The sequence below is a fragment of the Salvia hispanica genome, chromosome 1 (assembly GCF_029641045.1).
Source record: "Salvia hispanica isolate PSC_SH4W2 chromosome 1, Shi_PSC_v1, whole genome shotgun sequence".
NCBI lineage: Eukaryota > Viridiplantae > Streptophyta > Magnoliopsida > Lamiales > Lamiaceae > Salvia > Salvia hispanica.
Genome location: NC_142692.1, coordinates 40,419,646 through 40,441,879, shown reverse-complemented (window position 1 = coordinate 40,441,879; position 22,234 = coordinate 40,419,646). Strand labels below are relative to the sequence as shown.

Below are 22,234 nucleotides of genomic sequence, written 5' to 3'. Positions count from 1 at the left end.
TTCTTTCCCCGTTTGATTTTACAAATTCTTCTGCAACCCACAAACATATGAGTCTGGAGCCTCTAATCTCGTAGTCTTCAGAGAAAGCTAAGAAACATGGTTTCAAGTGATTCGGCAAGTGCTTATAACTTAATGACAATATATACTATAGCATCGCTCGTCTGATCCATAAATTGTTGTTCTTCTGAGATGCGATTTCAGCATTTTTACGTAGAACTGCCCCTGGGGACGGATAAGGCCGCTGCTGGAAAAGAGGGCCCCTGGAATTCGAAGGACACATTAATCTTTTTGTGATACTTAGTTGTGAGTTAAGTGAAACAGAGGTATCACTGACTTGAAACTTCCTAAGCAGCAGAGAATACCAAATAACAATATCCAATTTTAAGGACATATAAGAAGATATCAAATTGCTTTATTATGATCCATTAATGCATAATTTCAGGTGTTCCAACTTTTAATCCACAAAGATACATTGATGTATGCAGTAATTTAGACAAAAACTATCAGCTGCTGCATTATCAACCATACACTGGCAAAAATAGTTGTATGTTTGATAGGAGTAAAGACTACCCAAACAGAATTAGCACGAAGTGTGCTGAAATAAACACTGAATTAGAGGGAAAGGAACTGGAACTTTTGTTGTTGGAAATAAATGGAAAGACACAATCTCACACGGAGGCCCTACGACAGAGTCGTCTACAAAATGATCACTTTAGAGATGATTTCTCTCCTTCGGTTCTCCCTATTTATTGACTACCATATCAGCTACTTGAAATTCAAATTACATGAAATTAGGAAATTGACTGACAACCTAACAACCTGAACAACCATAGATATTCTTGCTAACAAACTAATTTGAAATTCCCTCTACTGTTGTTGCTTGTTACTCGGCCAGGCCACTCCTCTCTCTCCCCTCTTGTAAGTCTTCCACTCTTTAACCGTATCAACTGCCCCATCCGTCAAAACAGCCTTGTCCTCAAGGCTGAAAAAAGGAAACTGCCCACAAATATCAGCTTCATCCATCCAAGTTGCCTCCTCAATGTCCAGCCCATCCCATTTTAGCAGGACCTACTTAACCTGCTGCCCCTCATGGGCAACCACCCGTCTGTCCAGTACCCGTCCCGGCAAGATTGGGGGCTCGTAATCGGTCAGTCCCTCCGGCAAAGTTGGTTCGGCCCTCTCCTCCCCAGTGGCTCGTTTCAACAAGGAGACATGGAAAACTGGGTAATACAAGCTGTGGCGGGAAGCTCCAAGCGATACGCAGAGCTGCCAATGCGCGCGCTGACCCGAAATGGGCCGAAATAACGAGGGGTCAGCTTCCTATTTCGCACCGTAAAGAGTGTGGACTGATGATGTGGGCGAAACTTCAAATAGACCATGTCGCCGATGTTGAAGTGAACATTGCGACGTCGCTTGTTAGCGGCGACCGTCATCCGATTCTGAGCGCGTTGAAGGTGGTGGCGCAGAAGTTCCAGGGTGTCGTTGCGAGAACGGAGCGTGTCGACAACAGCCTGGCTCTGATCTCACCTGGTAGGAAATCGTGGATGGTCGGGGGCGGTCGGCCATAAACTACCTCGAAAGGCGTCGTCCCAGCAGACGAATGGGCACTCGTGTTATAGCAGTACTCAGCCCAAGACAGCCACTCGTGCCACTGTTTCGGTCGATCGGACGAAAAAGCAGCGGAGGTAAGTCTGTAGGCACCGATTTAGGACCTCTGTTTGGCCATCTGTTTCAGGGTGGTACACCGAGCTCATTTTCAGCTTAGTTCCCGTAGCGCGGAAGAGCTCTCTCCAGAAAGAGCTCAAGAACAGTGGATCTCGATCCGACACGATCGAACGAGGTATGCCATGGAGGCGTATAATCTCACTTGTGAACGTATCAGCTACTTGTCGAGCCAAAAATGTGTGCCTCAAACCAATGAAGTGTGCATATTTGGACAAACGGTCGACGACGACTAAGATGCAGTCGAACCCCACTGACTTAGGTAACCCAGAGACGAAATCCATGCTAATATCCTCCCAAACTCGTTCCGGTATTGGCAGGGGTTGCAAAAGACCCGCCAGAGCCTTGGTTTCAGACTTGTGTCGCTGGCAGATTGCGCAAGCCACAACAAAGGCAGTGACCTGCCGCATCATTCCAGGCCAATACACGTTCAATGCGAGCCGGCGGTAAGTGCGATAGGCCCCGGAGTGGCCCCCGGTTGGCGTGATGTGAAATTAGGCAATCAATTTCTGAATCCACGATGATTGTGGAGGCACCACGATTCGACCCTTGTAGAAAAGAGTCCCATGAATCAGCTCATAGTAGAGAGATGAAAGACGCCCTGCCTCCAAGTCAGTTTTGATTTTAGCCAGAGTTGGGTGGGCAGAAATGGTGGACTGGACGGTGGACCATTCCGGCCAGGTTGGTCGGGACACAGCCGAGAACTCCAGCGTTATTTCGTCGCGACGTGAGAGGGCGTCTGCAGCTTTATTGAGGCGGCCTTCCTTGTAGACGATCGAAAAATCGTAGCCTAACAATTTCGCAGCCCAGTTCTGCTGAGCCGGAGTGGCCAAGGGGTGGGCCAAAAGTTGACGTAGGCTCCGTTGATCCATGTGTACCACAAAGCGGCGGCTGAGTAAGTACGGGCACCAATGATGATTGCTAAAACCAAAGCCATCATCTCTTTCTCGTAGGCGGACTTAGCGAGCCATCGGGAAGACAGTGTTTTGCTAAAATAGACAATCGATTGGCGGACCTGCATTAGAACCGCGCCTAGCCCTCGAACCGAGGCATCGCATTCAATGACGAATTCTTTGGTAAAATCTGGCGTACGGAGAAGGGGTGCCGACGTCAGTGCCTCCTTAAGGGCTTCGAACGCGGGCTGCTGCGTCGGCTGGCCATGTCCATGCTCGTTTATCTGATGGGACTGGAGGCTTCTTTTGAAGGGCGGTGAGGGGGGCTGCGATCTTGCCATAATCACGAATGAATCGGCAATAGTATCCGGTTAAGCCGAGGAAACCCCTTACACTCTTCAAGTTCGACGGAGTCGGCCACCGTAAAACTGCTGAGATCTTTGCCGGGTCCATCTTCACCCCCTCGTAGGACACGATATGACCAAGATACTCCACACTATGGTGTCCCAACAAACATTTCTTGGGATTGACCACGAGGGAATGTGCGTGGAGGGTCTGAAAAACGTGTCGTAGATGCCGCATATGTGCCTCCCATGAGTTGCTATAAATTAGGATGTCGTCAAAGAAAACCAGGACAAACTTTCGCAAGGCTGTCCGAAAGATGTCATTCATCAAACCCTGAAACGTGGCCGGGGCGTTGGTGAGGCCGAACGGCATTACCAAACACTCATAATGACCGGAGTGCGTGCGAAACGTGGTCTTGTGAACGTCCCTGGCAGCCACACGAATTTGGTGGTATCCCGCCTTCAAATCAATCTTGCTGAACATCTAGCGCTATGTAATTCATCGAGAAGCTCCTGAATGACCGAAATGGGGTATTTATCAGGGACAGTCTGCTTGTTCAATTCCGGTAATCGATGCAGAAACGCCACGAACTGTCCTTCTTCCGGACGAGCAGAACCGGGCTGGAGTAGGGGCTGGTACTTGGCTGAATCACCCCGGAGGCCAGCATTTTTGCCACTAGCTTCTCCATCTCATCTTTCTGCAAGTGGTTATAGCGATAAGGGCGAAGCGAGACAGGTTCTGTACCTGGCAGGAGCGGAATTTGATGGTCAACGCTGCGACTCGGGGGAAGACTCCAGCTGATTTTGTAACAGATGGGAAATCAGCCACAAGTTGTAGCAGTTGGGACCGTGCTGCCTGTGACAGGTCCATGCCGAAGCCAAAAGAACCCAGAGCTGTCTCCTTTTCCACCGATCGAAGGAACCAGCAGCAGTCCCCTTCTTCCAGGGATCGCAGGTCTTGTGTTGAGCACGCGCGCCTCATGAGGGTCGGGTCGCCTCTGATTGACACGGGCCGACCATCGACCGGGAAATCCATAGAGGAGTGCTGCCAATTTTCCAAGACATAACCGAGGGTCTCGAGCCATGATACCCCTAGTATCACGTCGATGTTGCGGAGAGAAGCTCTCCTTCTCCAAAACCAAAGGCAACCTCTGGCAGAGCCCCGCTGCCCGACGTGGCGTTCCATCGCCCAATATTACCGAATAAGGTTTAGTGGGCATGATCGGTAACTGGAGCTGTTGTGCCAATTGTTCTGAAATAAAACAGTGGCTAGCGCCACTATCCACCATGACTTTGATCCTATGCGAGCCAAATTTCTCCAAATAGCTTCATAGTTGTTGACATGTCCGGACCATTCAATGATAATTCAAAGAGCTGCAGCTCAACTTCGTGAGCCGGTTCATCCTCGCAGACAAGAATATTGAGAGTTTTGGGAGGGCATCTATGGGCTGGACCGAACTTCAGGCCGCACTTGATACAGGTACCTGCTGCCATGTGCCGCTTATATTCCTCCGGAGACACGTTCCGGAAGCGTTTGGATACAGATTTAGATGATCCATATGAATGAGAGAGGGTTTGGGAGCACCCCTTTGAGAAGGAGCGAGCCGATTGGGCTGCATATGTGTGCGCCTGGGTGGGCGACTGGGTAGGCGCTGATCGCGGGGGCTGGTTGGACGTCATCATGTCGATGTCCAGTGCGACCGCATCCTCACAAGTAGTGATTTTGGCGGCCTTCATTTGTAGACGGACCTCAGGTTGAAGTGCCGCCATAAAGAATCCAAGGTATTGTTGACACGAGATATCCGGAACCTGCGCGAGTCGCGCCTCAAAAGCAGCCACGAAATCCGCAAGGGAGCTAGTGTGGCGGACTGCGGCGAATGCTTCATATTCATTCAACGCTCCATTGCCTCCAAATCTTTTCATCAATTCCCTTGCAAACCGAGCCCATGTCAGATCCGGAACTCGCTGCCGCAACAACTGGTACCAAGGGAGGGCAGCGCTAGCCAGAGCTACCATGGAGATGCCTACCCGGTCCTCGGAAGGGGTTTTCGAGATCAGAAAATATTGCTCCGCCCGTGCAAGCCACGCAAGGGCTTCCGAGCCATCAAAGTTAGGCATGGGCGACCCACCGCTTGTGGATGCCGTGTTTGACCCCTGATTCGCTGAGGTGGAATCGTCCCCATGTCTGGAAGTATCCTTAAGTTTGAGCGAAGCGAAACCTGCGCGCATCTCCTGAAGCATGGCGGTCAGTTCTGATCGTACCTCCGTTACTTGGTCATCAGTGCAGCGGAATTGGGCGTTCAGTTCCTTCACCGCCGCATCCAACACGAGCCTGCTCAGTTCCAAATCTCTCGTAGCCTTCTCCAATTCCTCTAGTCGCACATCCGATCGAGAGTTAACCATCGTTCACCGTACCACTTGATAGAAGTAAAGGCTACCCAAACAGAATTAGCACGAGGTGTGCTGAAATAAACACTTAATTAGAGGGAAAGGAACTGGAACTTTTATTGCTGGAAATAAATGGAAAGACACAATCCTCACACGAAGGCCCTACGACAGAGTCGTCTACAAAATGATCACTTTCAGACATGATTTCTCTCCTTCGGTTCTCCCTATTTATAGACTACCATATCAACTACTTGAAATTCAAATTACATGAAATTAGGAAATTGACTAACAACCTAACAACCTGAACAACCAGAGATATTCTTGCTAACAAACTAATTTGAAATTCCCTCCACTGCTGTTGCTTGTTACTCAGTCAGGCCACTCCTCTCTCTCCCCTCTTGTAAGTCTTCCACTCTTTAACCGTATCAATGTTTGTCATGGATATGTTCGCTCCTTAGCTCATTGTTGGAGCCAACTGATTCTTCGGAGCCTAATACAATACATTATTAGCATCAGCATCAATATTAACATTAACATGGCATTAATATCAATACTACTGAGCATTATCATCAGTTTTGTGAGAGTATTATCAAACTTTGACCTTAGTTCTGATATCAAATTTGGATACTCCCTCCGTTTCTTCATAGTTGAGTCATTTTTCCATTCGGGAAGTTTCTTCATAGTTGAGTCATTTCCATATATGGTAATTTTTCTCTCTTTTTTACTTTACTCTCTCTACTTTATTCACTTTATACTTTATTCTCTTACCTTTTCATCTCTCTTACTTCTTCTTATCTATTTATTTAACACACCCAACACTCATTTCTAAAACTCCGTGCCGAAAAATTCCGCCTCAACTATGAAGAAACGGAGGGAGTACATTTTAATCATACCCAAAACATGTGTATTTACGTTTTATGAAATTAATCTCCGATTTGAAAAGTGTATGCATGAATATGCCATCAAAATCAGAGTGCATGCAACTTAGCATTCAAAATCTTCAAGTTAAAAGAAATGGTTAGTTACTGAAAAGCCTCTCTTGTGTATAGTGCGTTCAAAAGGAAATAACAGGTTCCTAGGTCCAGCAAATCCACTAGATCACGCGGTCTAGGAACTCGTTGGTCGCAGGAAATCCCGGTCGTCGGAAACACAGAGCACTTCTTTCAAAAACCCTCAACCACTTTACTAAACCTAGTATAGGGAAGTAGGGATCGATCCCACAGAGAAGGATGCGTAATAGTCATGTTCAAGGATTTGGGTGTGTTTTTGGTGTTGGCTGCTGCCACGCATTTTTCTTGGGTTGAGGAAAACAAATTAAACTGACTTGGGAATCTTTAAAACTCCTAAGCTAACAGCTAGACCTAGGCGAAATTGTAAGAGAACGTTGCAAAGGAAATTAACTGCTCAACACTTGATCTAAGAAACTACTTCGCTACTAGACCTAGGAAACAAACCGACTGTGGGGACCATGACTGAAAAAGCAAGGTACGAACGAAAAGCTGGCAGAATAACTAACTCTCGTACTAACTAACAGCGACATCGTCTCCTACAACCAAATTGCGTAAAACTCATAAGAAATTTAACATGAACGAAATCAAAACAGAGCAAACTAATTTTAAATCAAATTTATGCATAAACAACGAAGAACTAAACAGATCAGCAGACACTAGACGAAGCAAAACAGAAAACAAGAAGAAAACTCAAATCCATCTAACAACTATCTTTCCTCACGTCGAATCCAACCTCAGACGCTAAATTCACTCCGGATCCAAGCATCCAACACGAACTCCAACCAACAGAAACTCTTCATCACTTCAGATTTGAACAAAAACCTCCAAACAGTCAATAAACCACAGATCTATCACCAAATTCCCATATCAAACACCACAACATCAAAATAAAACAGAGATCGACATAATACTTGTAGAAATAAACTACCAGCAAAGAGATCTACGCAAATCGACTTGAAATTCAACTGCTAAACGCAAATCAACAAAGCGGAAAGACAATAAGTATCATCAACAACCAGGTCGACTCCCAAAAGTGAAGTTCGACAGCAAAAACGAGCAAAACAACGGAAATTAAAAGGAATTGTATCTTCGTCCACACTCGGACGATGTTACCAACCGCGAAACTTCTAAAGAAAGTGACCTTCGTACCCGACTACCCCCCAGATCTCCCATTCCCAAGTGTGTGTAATGTGTGTGAGCTAAGAAGAGTGAAAAAAAAGTGTCTCCCAATGTGCGTTGCATGCTCTTCTATATATAGGCGTTGGAGTGGGGCCCAGCGAGGTATAGATAAGACTTTGTTGCCCTCAGCTATTGACTCCTCTGTCACGCCATCTTTTCTTTTAAATCTTGCTCACTTCGTTCCTTTCCTTCGCTAGATCATCTCCTTCAACACTTCCTTGATCTAGCGATTTTTCTTCACACACCTGGCTTAGGAAACGTGTTAGACCCAACAAATTATAACATTTTTCACATATAACCGATGCATGAAATTAGCCTTATCAGTTACCTTAAGATGCGAAGTTCGAGATCGTCGTTTCCATTTTCAGATTACTCCTCCTTGATCCTTTCTGCTGAGTCCACTGCAGATTCGCTGCAATATTCTACCTCAATTAATTGGAGTGTTGGGATTTCTCCAATGCCGCTTGGGATTTCCTCTAGATCATCGCAGCCATATAAACTGAGGTGGCGGAGTCTAGGGAAGTTGGTCTCATCGGCTAACCAATGCACAACATTCAAACCTTGAAGAGATAGAAATTGCAGTGAACAGAACACATCTCCATCTGCTAACTCCCACTCTTCATCACATGTCCCCTCCTCGCTTTCAAACTCATCTCCATCCGCTGCCTCCCGCTCTTCATCACATGTCTCCTCCTTGCTTTTAAAATTGCAGTCAATTATCCGGAGCACTTCCAGCTTATGTAGTGCACACAGAGTCCTCCACGCTCCCAAAATCATTTCACATTCAAGCAGAACTAGTTTTCTAATATTACAAGGAAATATAACTCTAAAACGACGACCGAAACCGTCTGGAGAGGATATACTTCTGATATCAGAGCATCTTAAACTTTCGAGCTTGTGAAGTTGGCTAAGATCCATTGCCGTCGGTGTAATTTCGACAAAATCATAAACACACAACTTTTTAATATTTGGAATGCTTTTGTGGAAACCATCCCAAATTGTTGCCTCTTTTTCATAAATATTAAATGAAATCCTTTGCAACTTCTTCATGACACTACAATTCCTTTCCTCATCTTTTAACAACTCAAATCCAAATAGCTTGACATTTCTTAACTCAGAGAGCTTCCATAGCTCAACTGGCTCATCAAACTTGGAATAAGGAGCAATCAAGGATTGCAAATTCCACAATCTTGATATTCCTCTCGGTATCCTTGAAGAGAACCCAATACCTAAGAAGCGTAGGTTGACTAGTTCAAATATTTCAGTTGGGAAACTATTGCATTGCATATCCAAGTCCAACACCCTTACCAATCTTGCCGCTAAAAATGTACCAAACGGAAACTCTGCATTCCAAAAACCAATGCATATAACAGATCGAATTAGTGACATTGACTCTGTTGAATCATTATCATCTTCCAATTTGTGAAAACTCATGCGTCGTGGATTAGAGACTCTGAACTTGTTGGGACCATTTAGAAACATGTCTTGAGCAGATTTCTTGATGCATATATCCCTCAACATATCATGCATGCTGTAACTTTTCTATCAATTAGAGACTTTAGCCAATCCTTAGCCTCTTCCTCCAAACTTCTTTCCCAATTTAATTTTACAAATCCTTCTGCAATCCACATATATTTGAGTCTGGAGCCTTCAATCATGAAATCTTCAGGGAAAGCTCCCATGTATAAGGAACATGGCTTTAAGTGATTTGGCATGTGGTTATAACTTAAGGACATTATACTATTGCATCGCTCATTTGATCCAGAAATTGCTGCTATAACATTGTCCCCAATTTTTCTCCAAACATCTTCTGATCTTTCCATCTTAGATAGTAGCCCTCCAATCACACTTATGGCAAGAGGAAGCCCACCGCAATCCTTGGCGATCTTTCGACCAATCTCTTGTAATACAAGAGGGCACTCCTCTTCTCCAAACGCAAGTTGGTGAAGTAGATTCCAACTTACAGACTCGCTAAGCAGTTGCACTTGATGCTGCGATCTCGAAGAGTCAGCATAGTTTGCCACATCAGATTCCCTAGTGGTGATCACAATGCGACTCCCGTTGTTGTTATCTGGGAAATACATCCTCATCTCATCCCAGAATTTCGTACTCCATATATCATCTAACACAATCAAGTATTTTCTACCGAATAAGCTCTTATACAACATATCTTTTAACTCATCAGAAGGTTGTTCACATTCTTTTCCAGTTATGCAACGAAGAAGGCTTTTGAGAATTTTCCGCATATTGTAATCTTGTGAGATAGTGGCCCAAGCACGATATGCAAAGTGATCAACAATCAAAGGATCTTCGTAAAGCTTTCGAGAAAGAGTGGTTTTCCCTACTCCACGCATGCCAACGATGGGAACGATCTCCAGCTTTTTCTGCTGCAGACCGATCAGCCGATCCTTGAGCTGCATCAGATCTTCATCAATTCCTATCACAACACCGGATGATGAACTGCTAGACTGCATCTTATTATCCTCCATCTGCACAGCAGAATCAAGTTTCTTATCCTCCATCTCCATGAGCTTCTCCGCTTGTTCCATAACAGAATCAAGTTCACGCGTTACTTGTTGTAGATCTGGTGTGGAAAGAGTGAATCTCACACAATTAGATCCAGAGAGCATATGATTAACCATGTGGGATTCAATGATGTCTTCAGCTTGATGTGCTACTTCTCTTATTTGGCTGTCTAGCTTGGTGAGTGAAGATTTATCAAGGAGCTTTTGAAAACAAGTAGCTTTGTTGTAAAGGGATTGACGTTGAGGGTTGTTTTCATCGACAATCCGTCGTGATTGGTCAGGATCAAGGATTCCTTCAAGAATGGCGATGAGAGGTTGAAGATTGTAAGCCATTTTTTCCAGATCTCTTGTTGCTTGAAAAACAAAGGAAGCAAAGCTTGTTGCAAATTGCAAAAGCACAAAAACAAGATGATTGTTGACCTTGAGGCTTGAGCAGATAATATTATAATATTGTTACTCTATTTGATAGTAGTATAGTATTGTGTAGTTGGATATAATTTTATTAAGATGGTTGTACTTGGCCTTGAATCTATCCAAGATTTGCATTATTTTAGTAGGGTAATCAATAATGATCTGTAAAAGTTACATGTTACTGATGTTGTTCATATTGCTCATATCTCAAAAATAAGAATTTGAATTGTAATATCAACGTCTCTTTCATCACCCTTTCTTTTATGAAGTATACAGGCAACACCAATATTAAACACCCCATATTAAATTTAGTAGTATCACCATATATGCATAAACAACACAAGGAATGAATTATTCAAAACATTAGTAATAATAATTTTTCCCCAATTGGAGAAATTTATTGGTGCATGGGAGACGTAAGAGATAGGAAGTAGACGGTTAGGATGTTAGTTAGATTGTTGCAGTTGAATAGCTACTCTTCTATAAATAGCACTGTACCATTCTTCTACAACATATAAGCAATGAAATGAGGGGTGCGTTAGGCTCCTTTGCACCTAAGTGTCTTATTTCTTTCTTAATCTCAGCCCTTGGATCCTTGAATTGGATGGTTGTGATCAATGCATTATTAGTCTATAATGTTGCATTATTAGCCGCTGTGCATTATTAGAACGAAAATGTGCATTATTAGTCTATAATGTTGCATTATTAGCCGCTATGCATTATTAGAATGAAAATGTGCATTATTAAATGACACGTGACATTAATCTAACCGTCAGATGACAAAATCGTGGGGCTAGGATTAAGAAGGAAAAATGACAAAAGATGTGAAAAGGATTTGAATACATGCCATGAAATGATGTTATACCTATATAATTTTAATTTTAAAGTTGCATAGCTGAAACATGAAAATGCATTCAATAATCATGCATGAGAGCAAAGTTGGTTAGTTAGTCTTAAATTTATAGTTATATAAGGAAAAGGCCGAAGCCCAATCATGAACATGTACAATTTCTATTTCTATATAAGGTAATACTAAAATTTTGATTGGAAAGTGCAGCCTGTTTGGCTAACCCACAACCCGACCAGCCAGCCTGCTCAATCCACCAAACCATTCGGGTGGGCCCTAATAACCCGTTTCTACGTTAGGGTACTACAACTCCACCTTTTAATTTTACCGAATTATTCGAGCTCCTGATAGAAGCCCAAAAATCAACAAAAATATATGGACTTATTTGAGTCACTTTTATTAGATGTATTAGCTGTATTAGTGTGCGGGCTGAGAGCCATTTCGGACTTCTCAAACTTTTTTCTGTCATGAAATAATTAAGAAAAATGCAAAAGCTACGATTAGCCATTTTTAAAAGTTGCACCAATAATAAAAACTTAACCAAATTTTGATCCTTCTTATATTTTCGTATTGCTACAAAAGGTTAGGTAGGAAACAAAAGAAGACACCATTCAAATCCTCCAAAATGCCTTAAGTTATTACTTAAGAGTTAGAGTTTGCACCATATACAATTAGTAAATAGTATTCCATAAATTAATAAACTCGATAAAACTAGTAGTAATTAATTTCTCGCTCGTAAATTGGGACTACTTAATTCAATTTTGAACATCAATCAATTATATACTAGTAATAAGATACTAATTCCTTTTGGAAATCTTAGTGTTTATTTAAGGTTCCGATGAAACTACAAATTAGGATAATAAATATACAAAATTATCAGAAAACTAATAACTATTTAGTGAAATATTATGAAATAAGAAACTAAAAATTACTAATAAAAACTCCATAAAAATCCTTATTTAAAACTTGAGTATTCATTTTGATGGAATTAATGAAAAGCGTATGCATGAATGTGCGATCAAAATTACGGTGCTGCATACAACTTAATTAGCATTCAAAATCATCAAAGTTAAAGAAATGGTTAATTACCTTTTGGAAGTGCGATCACGGCTCAGTCATCTTATACGATGCGAAGTTTGAGGTCGTCGTTTCCATTTTCAGATTGCTCCTCCACAATCCTTTTTGCTGAGGTAACTGCGGATTCGCTGCAATATTTGAACTCAATAAATTGGAGTGTTGGGAATTCTCCAATGCCGCTTGGGATTTCCTCTAGATGCTTGCACTCATGTAAATGGAGGTGGCGGAGTCTAGGGAAATTGGTCTCATCGGCTATCCAACGCACAATCCTCAAATCTTCAAGATACAGAAACTGCAGTGAACAAAATACATCTCCATCTGCTAACTCCCACTCTTCATCAAATGTCTCATCCCACCTTTTAATACCGCAGTTAATTATCCTAAGCACTTCCAGCTTATGTAGTGCACACAGAGTCCTCCACGCTCCCAAAATCATTTCACAGGCCATCAGAACTACTTTTCTAATATTACTTGGAAATATAGCTTTGAAACTACGACCGAAACCGTATGGAGGGGGCATAGTTTTCATAAGACTGCATCTTAATTTTTCGAGCTTGTGAAGATGGCTTAGATCAATTGCCGTGGGTGTAGTTCGGAAGAAATTAAAAATTTTCAACTTTTTGATATTTGGAAAGATTTTGAGGATACACTCCGAAGTTGTTACCTCCTTTTTATCTATAAACAATGAAATCCTTTGCAGCTTCTTTAGGACGTTATAGTTCATTTCCTCATCTTTTAACAACTCAATTGCACGCACCTTCAGATTTCTTAACTCGGAGAGTTTCAATAGTTCAGCTGGCTCATCAAAACTAGAATAACTGATCAAGGTTTGCAAATTCCACAATCTTGATATTCCTCTAGGTATACTAGAATCGCAGCTGACACCTAGGAAGCGTAGGTTGACAAATTCAAATATAACAGTTGGGAAACTACAGATATTATCTATTAAGTCCAACACCCTTAGCAATCTTGCCGCAGAAATTGCACCAGATGGAAAATAAGCCCAATAACCAGTCCATAAAACAGATCGAGTTAGTGACATTGACTCTGTTAAATCATTAAAATCTTCCATTTCGTTTGATGTGTGAAAATTCATGCGGCGTGGATTGGAGAATGTGAACTTGTTGGGAGCATTCATAAACATGTCTTCAGCAGATTTCCTGATGCATATATCCCTCAACATATCATGCATGCTGTAACTTTTTGGTTTTCTATTCCTTTTATATTTTCTAACCATAAATAGATTTCTCTCTACCAGAGACTCTAGCCAATCCTCAGCCTCTTCCTCCAAACTTCTTTGCCCTTTTGATTTTACAAATCCTTCTGCCACCCACAAACATACAAGTCTGGAGCCTTTAATCTCGTAGTCTTCAGGGTAAGCTCCCATGTATAAGAAACATGGTTTCAAGTGATTCGGCAAGTGGTTATAACTTAAAGACAATATACTATAGCATTGCTCGTTCGATTCAGCAATTGCTGCTATTACATTGTCCCCAATTTTCCTCCATACATCTTTTGATCTTTCCATGTTAGATAGCAGCCCTCCAATCACACTGATGGCTAGAGGAAGACCCCCACAATCGCTAGCAATCTTTCGACCAATGTCTTGCAATTCAGGAGGGCACTCTTCTTCCAAAAACACAAGTTGGCAAAGCAGATTCCAACTTTCAGACTTGCCAAGCAACTGCACATGATGATGTGAACTCAAAGAGTCTGCATAGTTCGCCACATCATATTCCCTAGTGGTGATCACAATGCGACTCCCGTTGTTGTTATCCGGAAAGTACATCCTTATCTCATCCCAGAATTTGGTGCTCCATATATCGTCTAATACTATCAAGTACTTTCTACCGTACAAACTCTTATATAGCATATCTTTCAACTCATCATTACTTTGACCACATTCTTTTTCAGTTATGCAACTAAGAAGACTTAAGAGAATTTGTGGCAGATTGTAATCTTGTGAGATTGTGGTCCAAGCACGACAATGAAAGTATTCAACAATCAATTTATCTTCATAAAGCTTTCGAGCGAGAGTGGTTTTACCTACTCCACCCATACCAACGATGGGGACGATCTCCCGCTTCTTCTCCATACTGGTCAGCCGATCCTTGAGCTGCATCAGATCTTCCTCAATTCCCACGAGCATCTTCTTATCCTCCATCTCCACGAGTTTCACTTGCTCCATAGCAGAATCAAGCTCTCGCGGCATCTTCTTATCTTCCATCTCCACAAGCTTCTCTGCTTGCTCCATAACAGAATCAAGATCTCGTGTTACTTGCTGCAGATCTGGTGTGGATAAAGTGAATCTCACACAATCCGATCCAGAGAGCATTTGATCAACCATATGGGATTCAATGATGTCTTCAGCTTGATGTGCTACTTCTCTGATTTTGCTGTCTAGATTGTTGACTGAAGATTTACTATTAAGGAGCTGCTGCAGAGAAGTAACTTTATCGAGAAGGGATTGGAGTTGAGGGTTGTTTTGATCAACAATCCATCGTGGTTGGTCAGGATCAAGGATTCCTTCAAGAATGGTGATGAGAGGTTGAAGATTGTAAGCCATTTTTTCAGATATCTTCTTGCTTGGAAAACAAAGTAATGAAAGGTTGATGCAAATTGCAATCACACAAAAAGAAGATTATTGAATCTAAAATACTAATTAAATAACTCAAACTTGATCACGAATTGAAATTAGTGACAGCCAGCTCATTGTCGACCTTGAGCAAATATAGTAGCAATACTTTCTCACTGCTTTTGGTTGTATGGAATTAGTGAGTGGAACTTTACTTATTTAATTATTTGATTGTCACTTTTATAGTAAAACTAGTTTTTTCATAGTGGAACTGGAATATGGAGGAGATAGGTGAGTAGAAGCTGATAGAGTCATGGGCGGATCCACATGGACTTGTAGTGGGGCAATTGCTCCTGCTCAAAAATTTACTTCTATATTAACTTTTCTTCAAATTTGAATATTTATTGGAATTCCTTCTTAAATGCCCCCTTCTCAATTCTTCAAATTATTTACTTATGTATATTTTTGTCCCTCATAAATTTAATTTTTGGTTCCACCCCTGGTCATAGAGTAGTCATTCATTCGAATGCTATTCCTGAGTTTAGTTTGCAATCCTGTTCACCCTCGTGGGGAAAATCCATTGACCAAATCGGGCTGATAAAGAAAGTTAATGGGCCTAATCAGTTGAGAATAGCCTTAAATGGTAGAATCTGTGTCGTAACGCAAAATTGACAACATATGAAAAAGAAATATAGTTAAAAGTAATTTTAATAGATAGTAGAACCACGAAAGTGTAATACGTGGTGAACTTTTAAAAAAAATAATAATTGACTAATTTTGGTGGACGAACGAGAATGTAAAAAGAGAGATTACTTTTCATAGTTCTTATTCGGATGGAATTATACCTAACATGGTATCTAAAAAATTCTACGAGGAAAGAGTTGCCAGTGAATTTTATTATTTTTCCAACAAACTATAAGAATGGCTCAACCATGTCATCGAAGTGAAATATGTATAACAAAATCAACAACATATTATAAATAGAAAATTGAAATATATCATTATGAAAAATATTAAAATTCATTATTTTTTACCGCTGATTATAAAATATCAATTCACACGAGCATCTTCTTATCCTCCATATCTATGAGATTAAAACATGACCATGAAGTAAAAATTTCAACTCGTGCTAGTACTAAAGAGAAGGCCTTATTAATCATGTAAACTGTGGAGTACTATTTACACAAGGGAGTGTTCGGTTTGCAAGATTGGTCCGAGATTAAATTTATAGTGGGGGTGTTCGGTTGGCAAGACTAAATCTCATGGTTAAGTATGTATCATGTTTGGTTTATAAGATTGACCTCCACAACTTAATCCTAGATGGATAGTCTCATGATTATTAGTCATAGCCTCTCCCCTCCAACTAAAATAATCTCACAACTTAATCCTAGATGGATAGTCTCATGATAATTAGTCATGACAACCGAACGCCACCAGTGTGTTTGGTTCATGAGATTCAGCCCCACAACTCAATTTTAGATGGATAATCATGAGCTAATTAGTCATAACTAACCAACCTCCTATGACTTAAATAATCTCACAACTCAATCCTAGATTGTATCTTGATATTTTTTTTTTCTTGCAAACCGAATACCATTTAGTACACATGGCCAAACATTGTAAATAATCTGCATCTTATGCTGAAGCTTTTCACCTCTACAACAATAATTCCTCTAATTAGCATTAACATTAACACTGTAGAACAATTAATAACATACATTATTAACATCAACATTAGCATTAGCATTAACATTACCATAGCATTAACATTAGAATCAGCATTAACATGACATTAACATCAACGATTATTGACATCAGCATTAACATTAACATTACCATAGCATTAACATTAGCATTTGAATTAGCATTAACATGGCATTAACTTCACACAGCATTAGCATTAACATTAGAAATAGCATCAACAGGGCATTAACATCACAGATTATTGACATTAGCATTAAAACCTATTTTTAACATCAAGATTAACATTAGTATTAGCATTAACATCAGCATTAATCAGGCATTGTTATCAGCATATTAATGGCTAACTTATTTATAGGCCAAAACACAATCGATTAAACCATAATACACAAATACGTAACATCACCAAATTTTAACAACTTAATTGAAATAAGGCAGGAGAGATCAACATAATAGGCGAGGTTTTAATATTTTGAAATGTAGTTTATAATATTTACTTATAATAAAAATTAAAATTTCTAAAATCCATTTCTAAAATTAAAATTTCTAAATGTTCACTAAATTCAAATTTTGCCTATTAACTATAAAATCTACTACATGTAAATATTGATAAATTGATTTGTTCTAATTTTGCAACAAAACTATTGGTTTGCTATGATTTTGCAATCAATCAAGGTTTTGACATTGATATAGCTTGTGATAAATTATTTACGAGACATTATCAGACATCAACCAAAATGACATACTCCATTCGTCTCATGCTATTCACACTTTTTTTTTATATTTCGGCTCGTCCCAGGCTCTTGCACTATTTTTTTAAAGTAAGAATTAGGGTATTTGTTTGATATATATACTAGAGTTATTAAGTATTTCCCTATTAAGTAATCTCTCATTGCACTTAAATAATAATTTATTTACATTCCAAAATCAATCCAAAATTTATAATCTAAGAAAAGTGAGAGTGACATGAGACAGAAAGGGATATAATAATGCTCCATAATTTACTGGTTAATATTGCAATAAATACTACTCCACCTGTCCCATGAAAATAAAGAATTCGAGAACAATACAAGTTTCTATGTGGAATTGGTAAATTAAGAGAGCTATAGAAATAAAAAAATGATTAAAGTACATTTAGTGAAGAACGAGAATCACTTAAAAAGAATAACTTACTAAAATAAAATGAATTAATTTACTAATTGATATATTTTTGTATTGCTATTAATGGTTAGGTAGGAAACAAGAGACCATTCGGAGGAAGATAAAATCCCTCTTAATTGCCTTAAGTTAAAAGTATGTTTTCAATTCAGTAAATATTCCAAAATCAATAAACTCGATAAAACAAATACTACTTCGCTGTTGAAAATTTGTCACTTATTTCCTTTTTCGTCCGTCTATAAAAAATTGTCACCTTTCACTTTTACCATTTTTGGTAATGGACCCTACATTCCAATAACTCATTCCCACTCACATATTATTTTAAAACTAATATATAAAAGTAGGACCCACATGCCATTAACTTTTTCATTCCACAATCTATTACATTTCTTAAAATCTGTGCCGAGTCAAATGGTGCCAAATTCCAAGAAACGGAGGGAGTAATTAATTTCTCGCTCCTAAATTGGGACTAATTCAAATTTGTAAATCAATCAATTAAATAATAGAATAATACCTTTTGGAAATCCTAGTGTGTACTTAGGTTCTGATGAAACTAAATTAACAATTATTAAAAAATTATCGGATACAATGGTATATATCCTCTTGATCATTTTAAGATAAATAAGAAAATGACTCAATTATTTTGGGATAATGCGAGTCAATTATTTCGGAAGGAGAGAGTATAAATCTACAAATTAATAGTACTATTAAAACCCTTATTTAATACTTCCGTATTCATTTTTATGGAATTAATCTCCGATTTGAATAGTGTACACACAAATGTACGATCAAAATCACAGTGCATACAGCTTAGCATTCAAAATCTTCAAGTTAAAGAAATGGTTAGTTACCTTTCGAACTCAGGCTTCTTTACGATATACTACTATAAAGTTTGAGATCGTCGTTTCCATTTCCAGATTTTCTGCTGAGGCCACTGCAGATTTTCTGCATCCACCTATCTCTATTAATTGGAGTGTTGGGATTTCTCCAATGCCGCTTGGGATTTCCTCAAGTTTACTGCAGTCATATAAAGAGAGGTAACGGAGTTTAGGGAAATTGGTCTCATCGGCTATGCGATGCACAAGACTCAAATACTCAAGAGTTTCGCCCCTACAACAACATTGTATATCACGTGCATCTTATGCCGAAGCTTTCGCCCCTACAACAGCAATGCCTTTAATTGTTCAACTCCGAGAAAAATAGAACATCAAAACTGTGCATTCAGCCCGAGACAAGTGCCTCAATCAATCAGCCTCAACAAGACCATCACTGCCATCCTTTCTCTTGGATATTTGAGCATAATTAGAATACTGCTTTTTCTTTTGAGATGCAATTTCAACATTTTTATGTACAACTGCCCCGGGAGACGGATAAGGCCGCTGCTGGAAAAGAGGGCCCTGGAATTCGAAGTTTGCAGATGAGAGGATGTTAGGGAGATTTAGAATATTGAACAAAACGGAACGGATAATCTGAAAGTCGTGATGAAATCACTTTCAGATTAAATCAATTTCGGTGGTTCTACCAAAATATTTGATCGGATAAAATTCAGAGAAAACAGAACTATCTAATGTTGATATCTGAGAAAAAGCGTACAGAACCAAACAACAATCGATCAGATTTAATAAGATGAAAAATTGCGTTTCAACAAGATGAACAAGTGCGTCTGTTAATTTCACAGCTCGACCCCAGCCAGGGGCTCTGCCCCTTGGACCCCGCTACCCGGGGGCGCTGCCCCCGGAACCCCGTTCATCTAACATCATAATGAATTCAAATAAGCGTGCACTCCGCACCTCCAGACTTATATGATGTCTCATTATGACAATACTGATCAATCAAGTTAATCCTATTACACTAAAATTGTAACAGCCCGAATTTCTAGGGTATAATAAATTCGGCGAATGCTACCAAAACAGACTTAAAAGAAATAAAAACATAGGCTAGGGTTTCATTCAAAGAGATTTGACCAAGGTATTAAAGGAACTATCAAAACAATAAGCCAACGGTTTAACCTAGAAAGAAATCATTGAAGAATAGATACCATAAACTATGATCAAAAGTCAAGGGTTTCACATAAATTCAACAAAGCACAATATGTCTCGATGTTCTAATTCAAAAGGAATAAGTTCAAAACAACCAAATGATAATAAGTTTCATAATTCAGCGGAAGCAACCAAGAGAAAGTGAAGCCATGTATGAAGACACGACTACATTCGAAGTTCAAAATATCCATCTTATTTAATTAAATTTTCTCAACACCGCCAACCGCTCGTCGCCGCTCAACCTGCACATAAGGAAAACACATGCAGGGCTGAGTATTTTGAAATACTCAGTGAACTCACTGCCAAAACATTTTATAAGTTATGCCACCCTTACCATAGTGAACTCGAGTTTTACAATTATAAAATAAAGATCATCGAGTATCACAAAAATATTCCCATAGACTGGCCAGTCCAACAACTCCCCACTTTTCTCATCAATTTCAACAATCACAACATTTCCATGGTGCGACGAAAGTGTGGCCACACTTTTCGCCCACGAGACCGGCCGACTAGCAAGGACGGCTCCCGATCCCACCGTGTACACAACCTGGTAGGGTTTGCGGCCCTACTCAGACCCGAATTCGTTTATACATTTCCATAGCCCTATAGCCCAATGGAGCGAACTCACAAACTAGGCATCAGGCGCACAATATCATAACAAAACAAACATAGGCATGACATAACAGTAAAACCACCCTTATCTCTCCACATTCATAAATTTACAACATAAAAGAGTTTAAGAATAAAACCCACCTCGACTGCTTAGATTTCAAGTATGTTCTTTCCCTTTGTTATCCTGCTTCGCAACCGAGGTTTCACCTTTTAATCACATAGGCACATATCGCAAATCAGTTTCAACATCAATCTCTTAACTCATGCATGTCTCAACGCTTCCCCTTTTTCCCACCGATCCGGTTTACAATTATCATTCAAGACAAGCCATATTCATCATATAAGTCTTCACACTCAACCATATTAGATCTAACATCAACTTATATCACACATGAGTGTTAATCACACGTCACAAAAACACACACGCACACACGCACGCATACACACACACGCACATACATTTTCTATGTCCCACATATCCCACTCTCGCTCAATCCAGATGCATGAGGGTTTGAAGCTCGCTTTTTATTTTTGCTAAGTGCTGTGTGCACAGAAAGGAATAAGAAGTCTCCTAGGTCCAGCGAACCCACTAGATCACAAGGTCTAGGAACTCACGGATCGTTGGAAGATCTCGGTCGTCGGACACACAAAATATTGCTTCAAAAACCCTCAACCACTTATACTAAAATTAGCACAGGGAAGTAGGGATCGATCCCACAGAGATGAATGCGTAATTAAACATGCTCAAGGATTCGGGACTATTTTTGGGTTGGCTGCTGCCACGCATTTTTTTGGGTTGAGGAAATTAAACTAACTTGAGTGAAATCTGCTACGCTAACAGCTAGATCTAGGCAGAACAGAAATCATGCATGTAAACTGGAAAACGAGACATTCACTAGATCTAAGAAACTATTTCTAAATTACCTAGACCTGGGAAATAAACTGACGGTGGGGACCATTTGCTGAAAAGGTAGAGTACGGACGAAAAGCTGGAAAACAACTAACTAAAGTACTAACTAATAGCAACATCATCTTCTTCAATCGATTTGCATAAAAATTCAGTAAAAACAGAGATGGAACGTGAATCGGAAACGAAGCAGACTGGATTTAAAGTAATTTAACGAAGAACAATTAAAAACTAAGCAGATCTACGGCTACTAGACGGAGTAAATTGAGAAGAGAGCAAAAGAGTTCGAAATCCATGCACAACTTGATTCCCCTGTTCAGATCCAACCCCGGATGCTAAATCCACTCCGGATCCAAGCATCCGACACAAACTCCGACCAAAAGTATATCCATAGCTTCAGATTCAACAAACAACCACCGATCAACAACAACAATTCAGATCCACAACCTCTTCCCCAGATCAATCACAAAATTATCCAAAACAGAGATTAACATTCAACTGCCGAAATAAAACTTCAAACAAAAAAACCAGAATCATAAATCAACACAAGATAACACCAACATGACAAAAACTAAATGCATAGATGACCGATAAGTAGCAACAACCAAATCGACTTCCAAAACAATGAAGTTCGACGGAAATAAAAGTGCGAAAACCGAATTAAAAGCAGATTGTTTCTTCGCCCTCCGAGAGGGCGGTGTTACACTGACTTTGCCGAAGATGAACCCCTTAGAAATCCTAAACTATCCCAGAATTCCCATTTACCAAGTGTGTGTGTGAGTGTGTGAGCTAAGAGCAAAAATCATCTCTGGCGTGTGATGCATGCTCCTTTATTTATAGGCGTTG

The 22,234-nt window shown here is 40.1% G+C and overlaps 2 protein-coding genes and 2 pseudogenes across 2 annotated transcripts; all 4 read right to left on the bottom strand.

Annotated features, from left to right (window-relative positions):
* Positions 1-2,216: 2,216 nt before the first annotated feature.
* On the bottom strand, positions 2,217-2,594 carry LOC148933803 (uncharacterized). Its single transcript, XM_089061563.1, has one exon. It carries the CDS (start codon positions 2,592-2,594, stop codon positions 2,217-2,219), a length of 378 nt encoding a protein of 125 aa, XP_088917689.1.
* Positions 2,595-2,843: 249 nt separating this feature from the next.
* On the bottom strand, positions 2,844-5,362 carry LOC148933802 (uncharacterized; annotated as a pseudogene).
* Positions 5,363-7,786: 2,424 nt separating this feature from the next.
* On the bottom strand, positions 7,787-12,112 carry LOC125220685 (putative late blight resistance protein homolog R1A-10; annotated as a pseudogene).
* A 162-nt stretch (positions 12,113-12,274) lies between these two features.
* Positions 12,275-15,086, bottom strand: LOC125220686 (putative late blight resistance protein homolog R1B-16). Its single transcript, XM_089063226.1, has one exon. The coding sequence runs from the start codon at positions 14,960-14,962 to the stop codon at positions 12,440-12,442; it is 2,523 nt and encodes an 840-aa protein (XP_088919352.1). The 5' UTR covers positions 14,963-15,086; the 3' UTR covers positions 12,275-12,439.
* Positions 15,087-22,234: the final 7,148 nt, after the last annotated feature.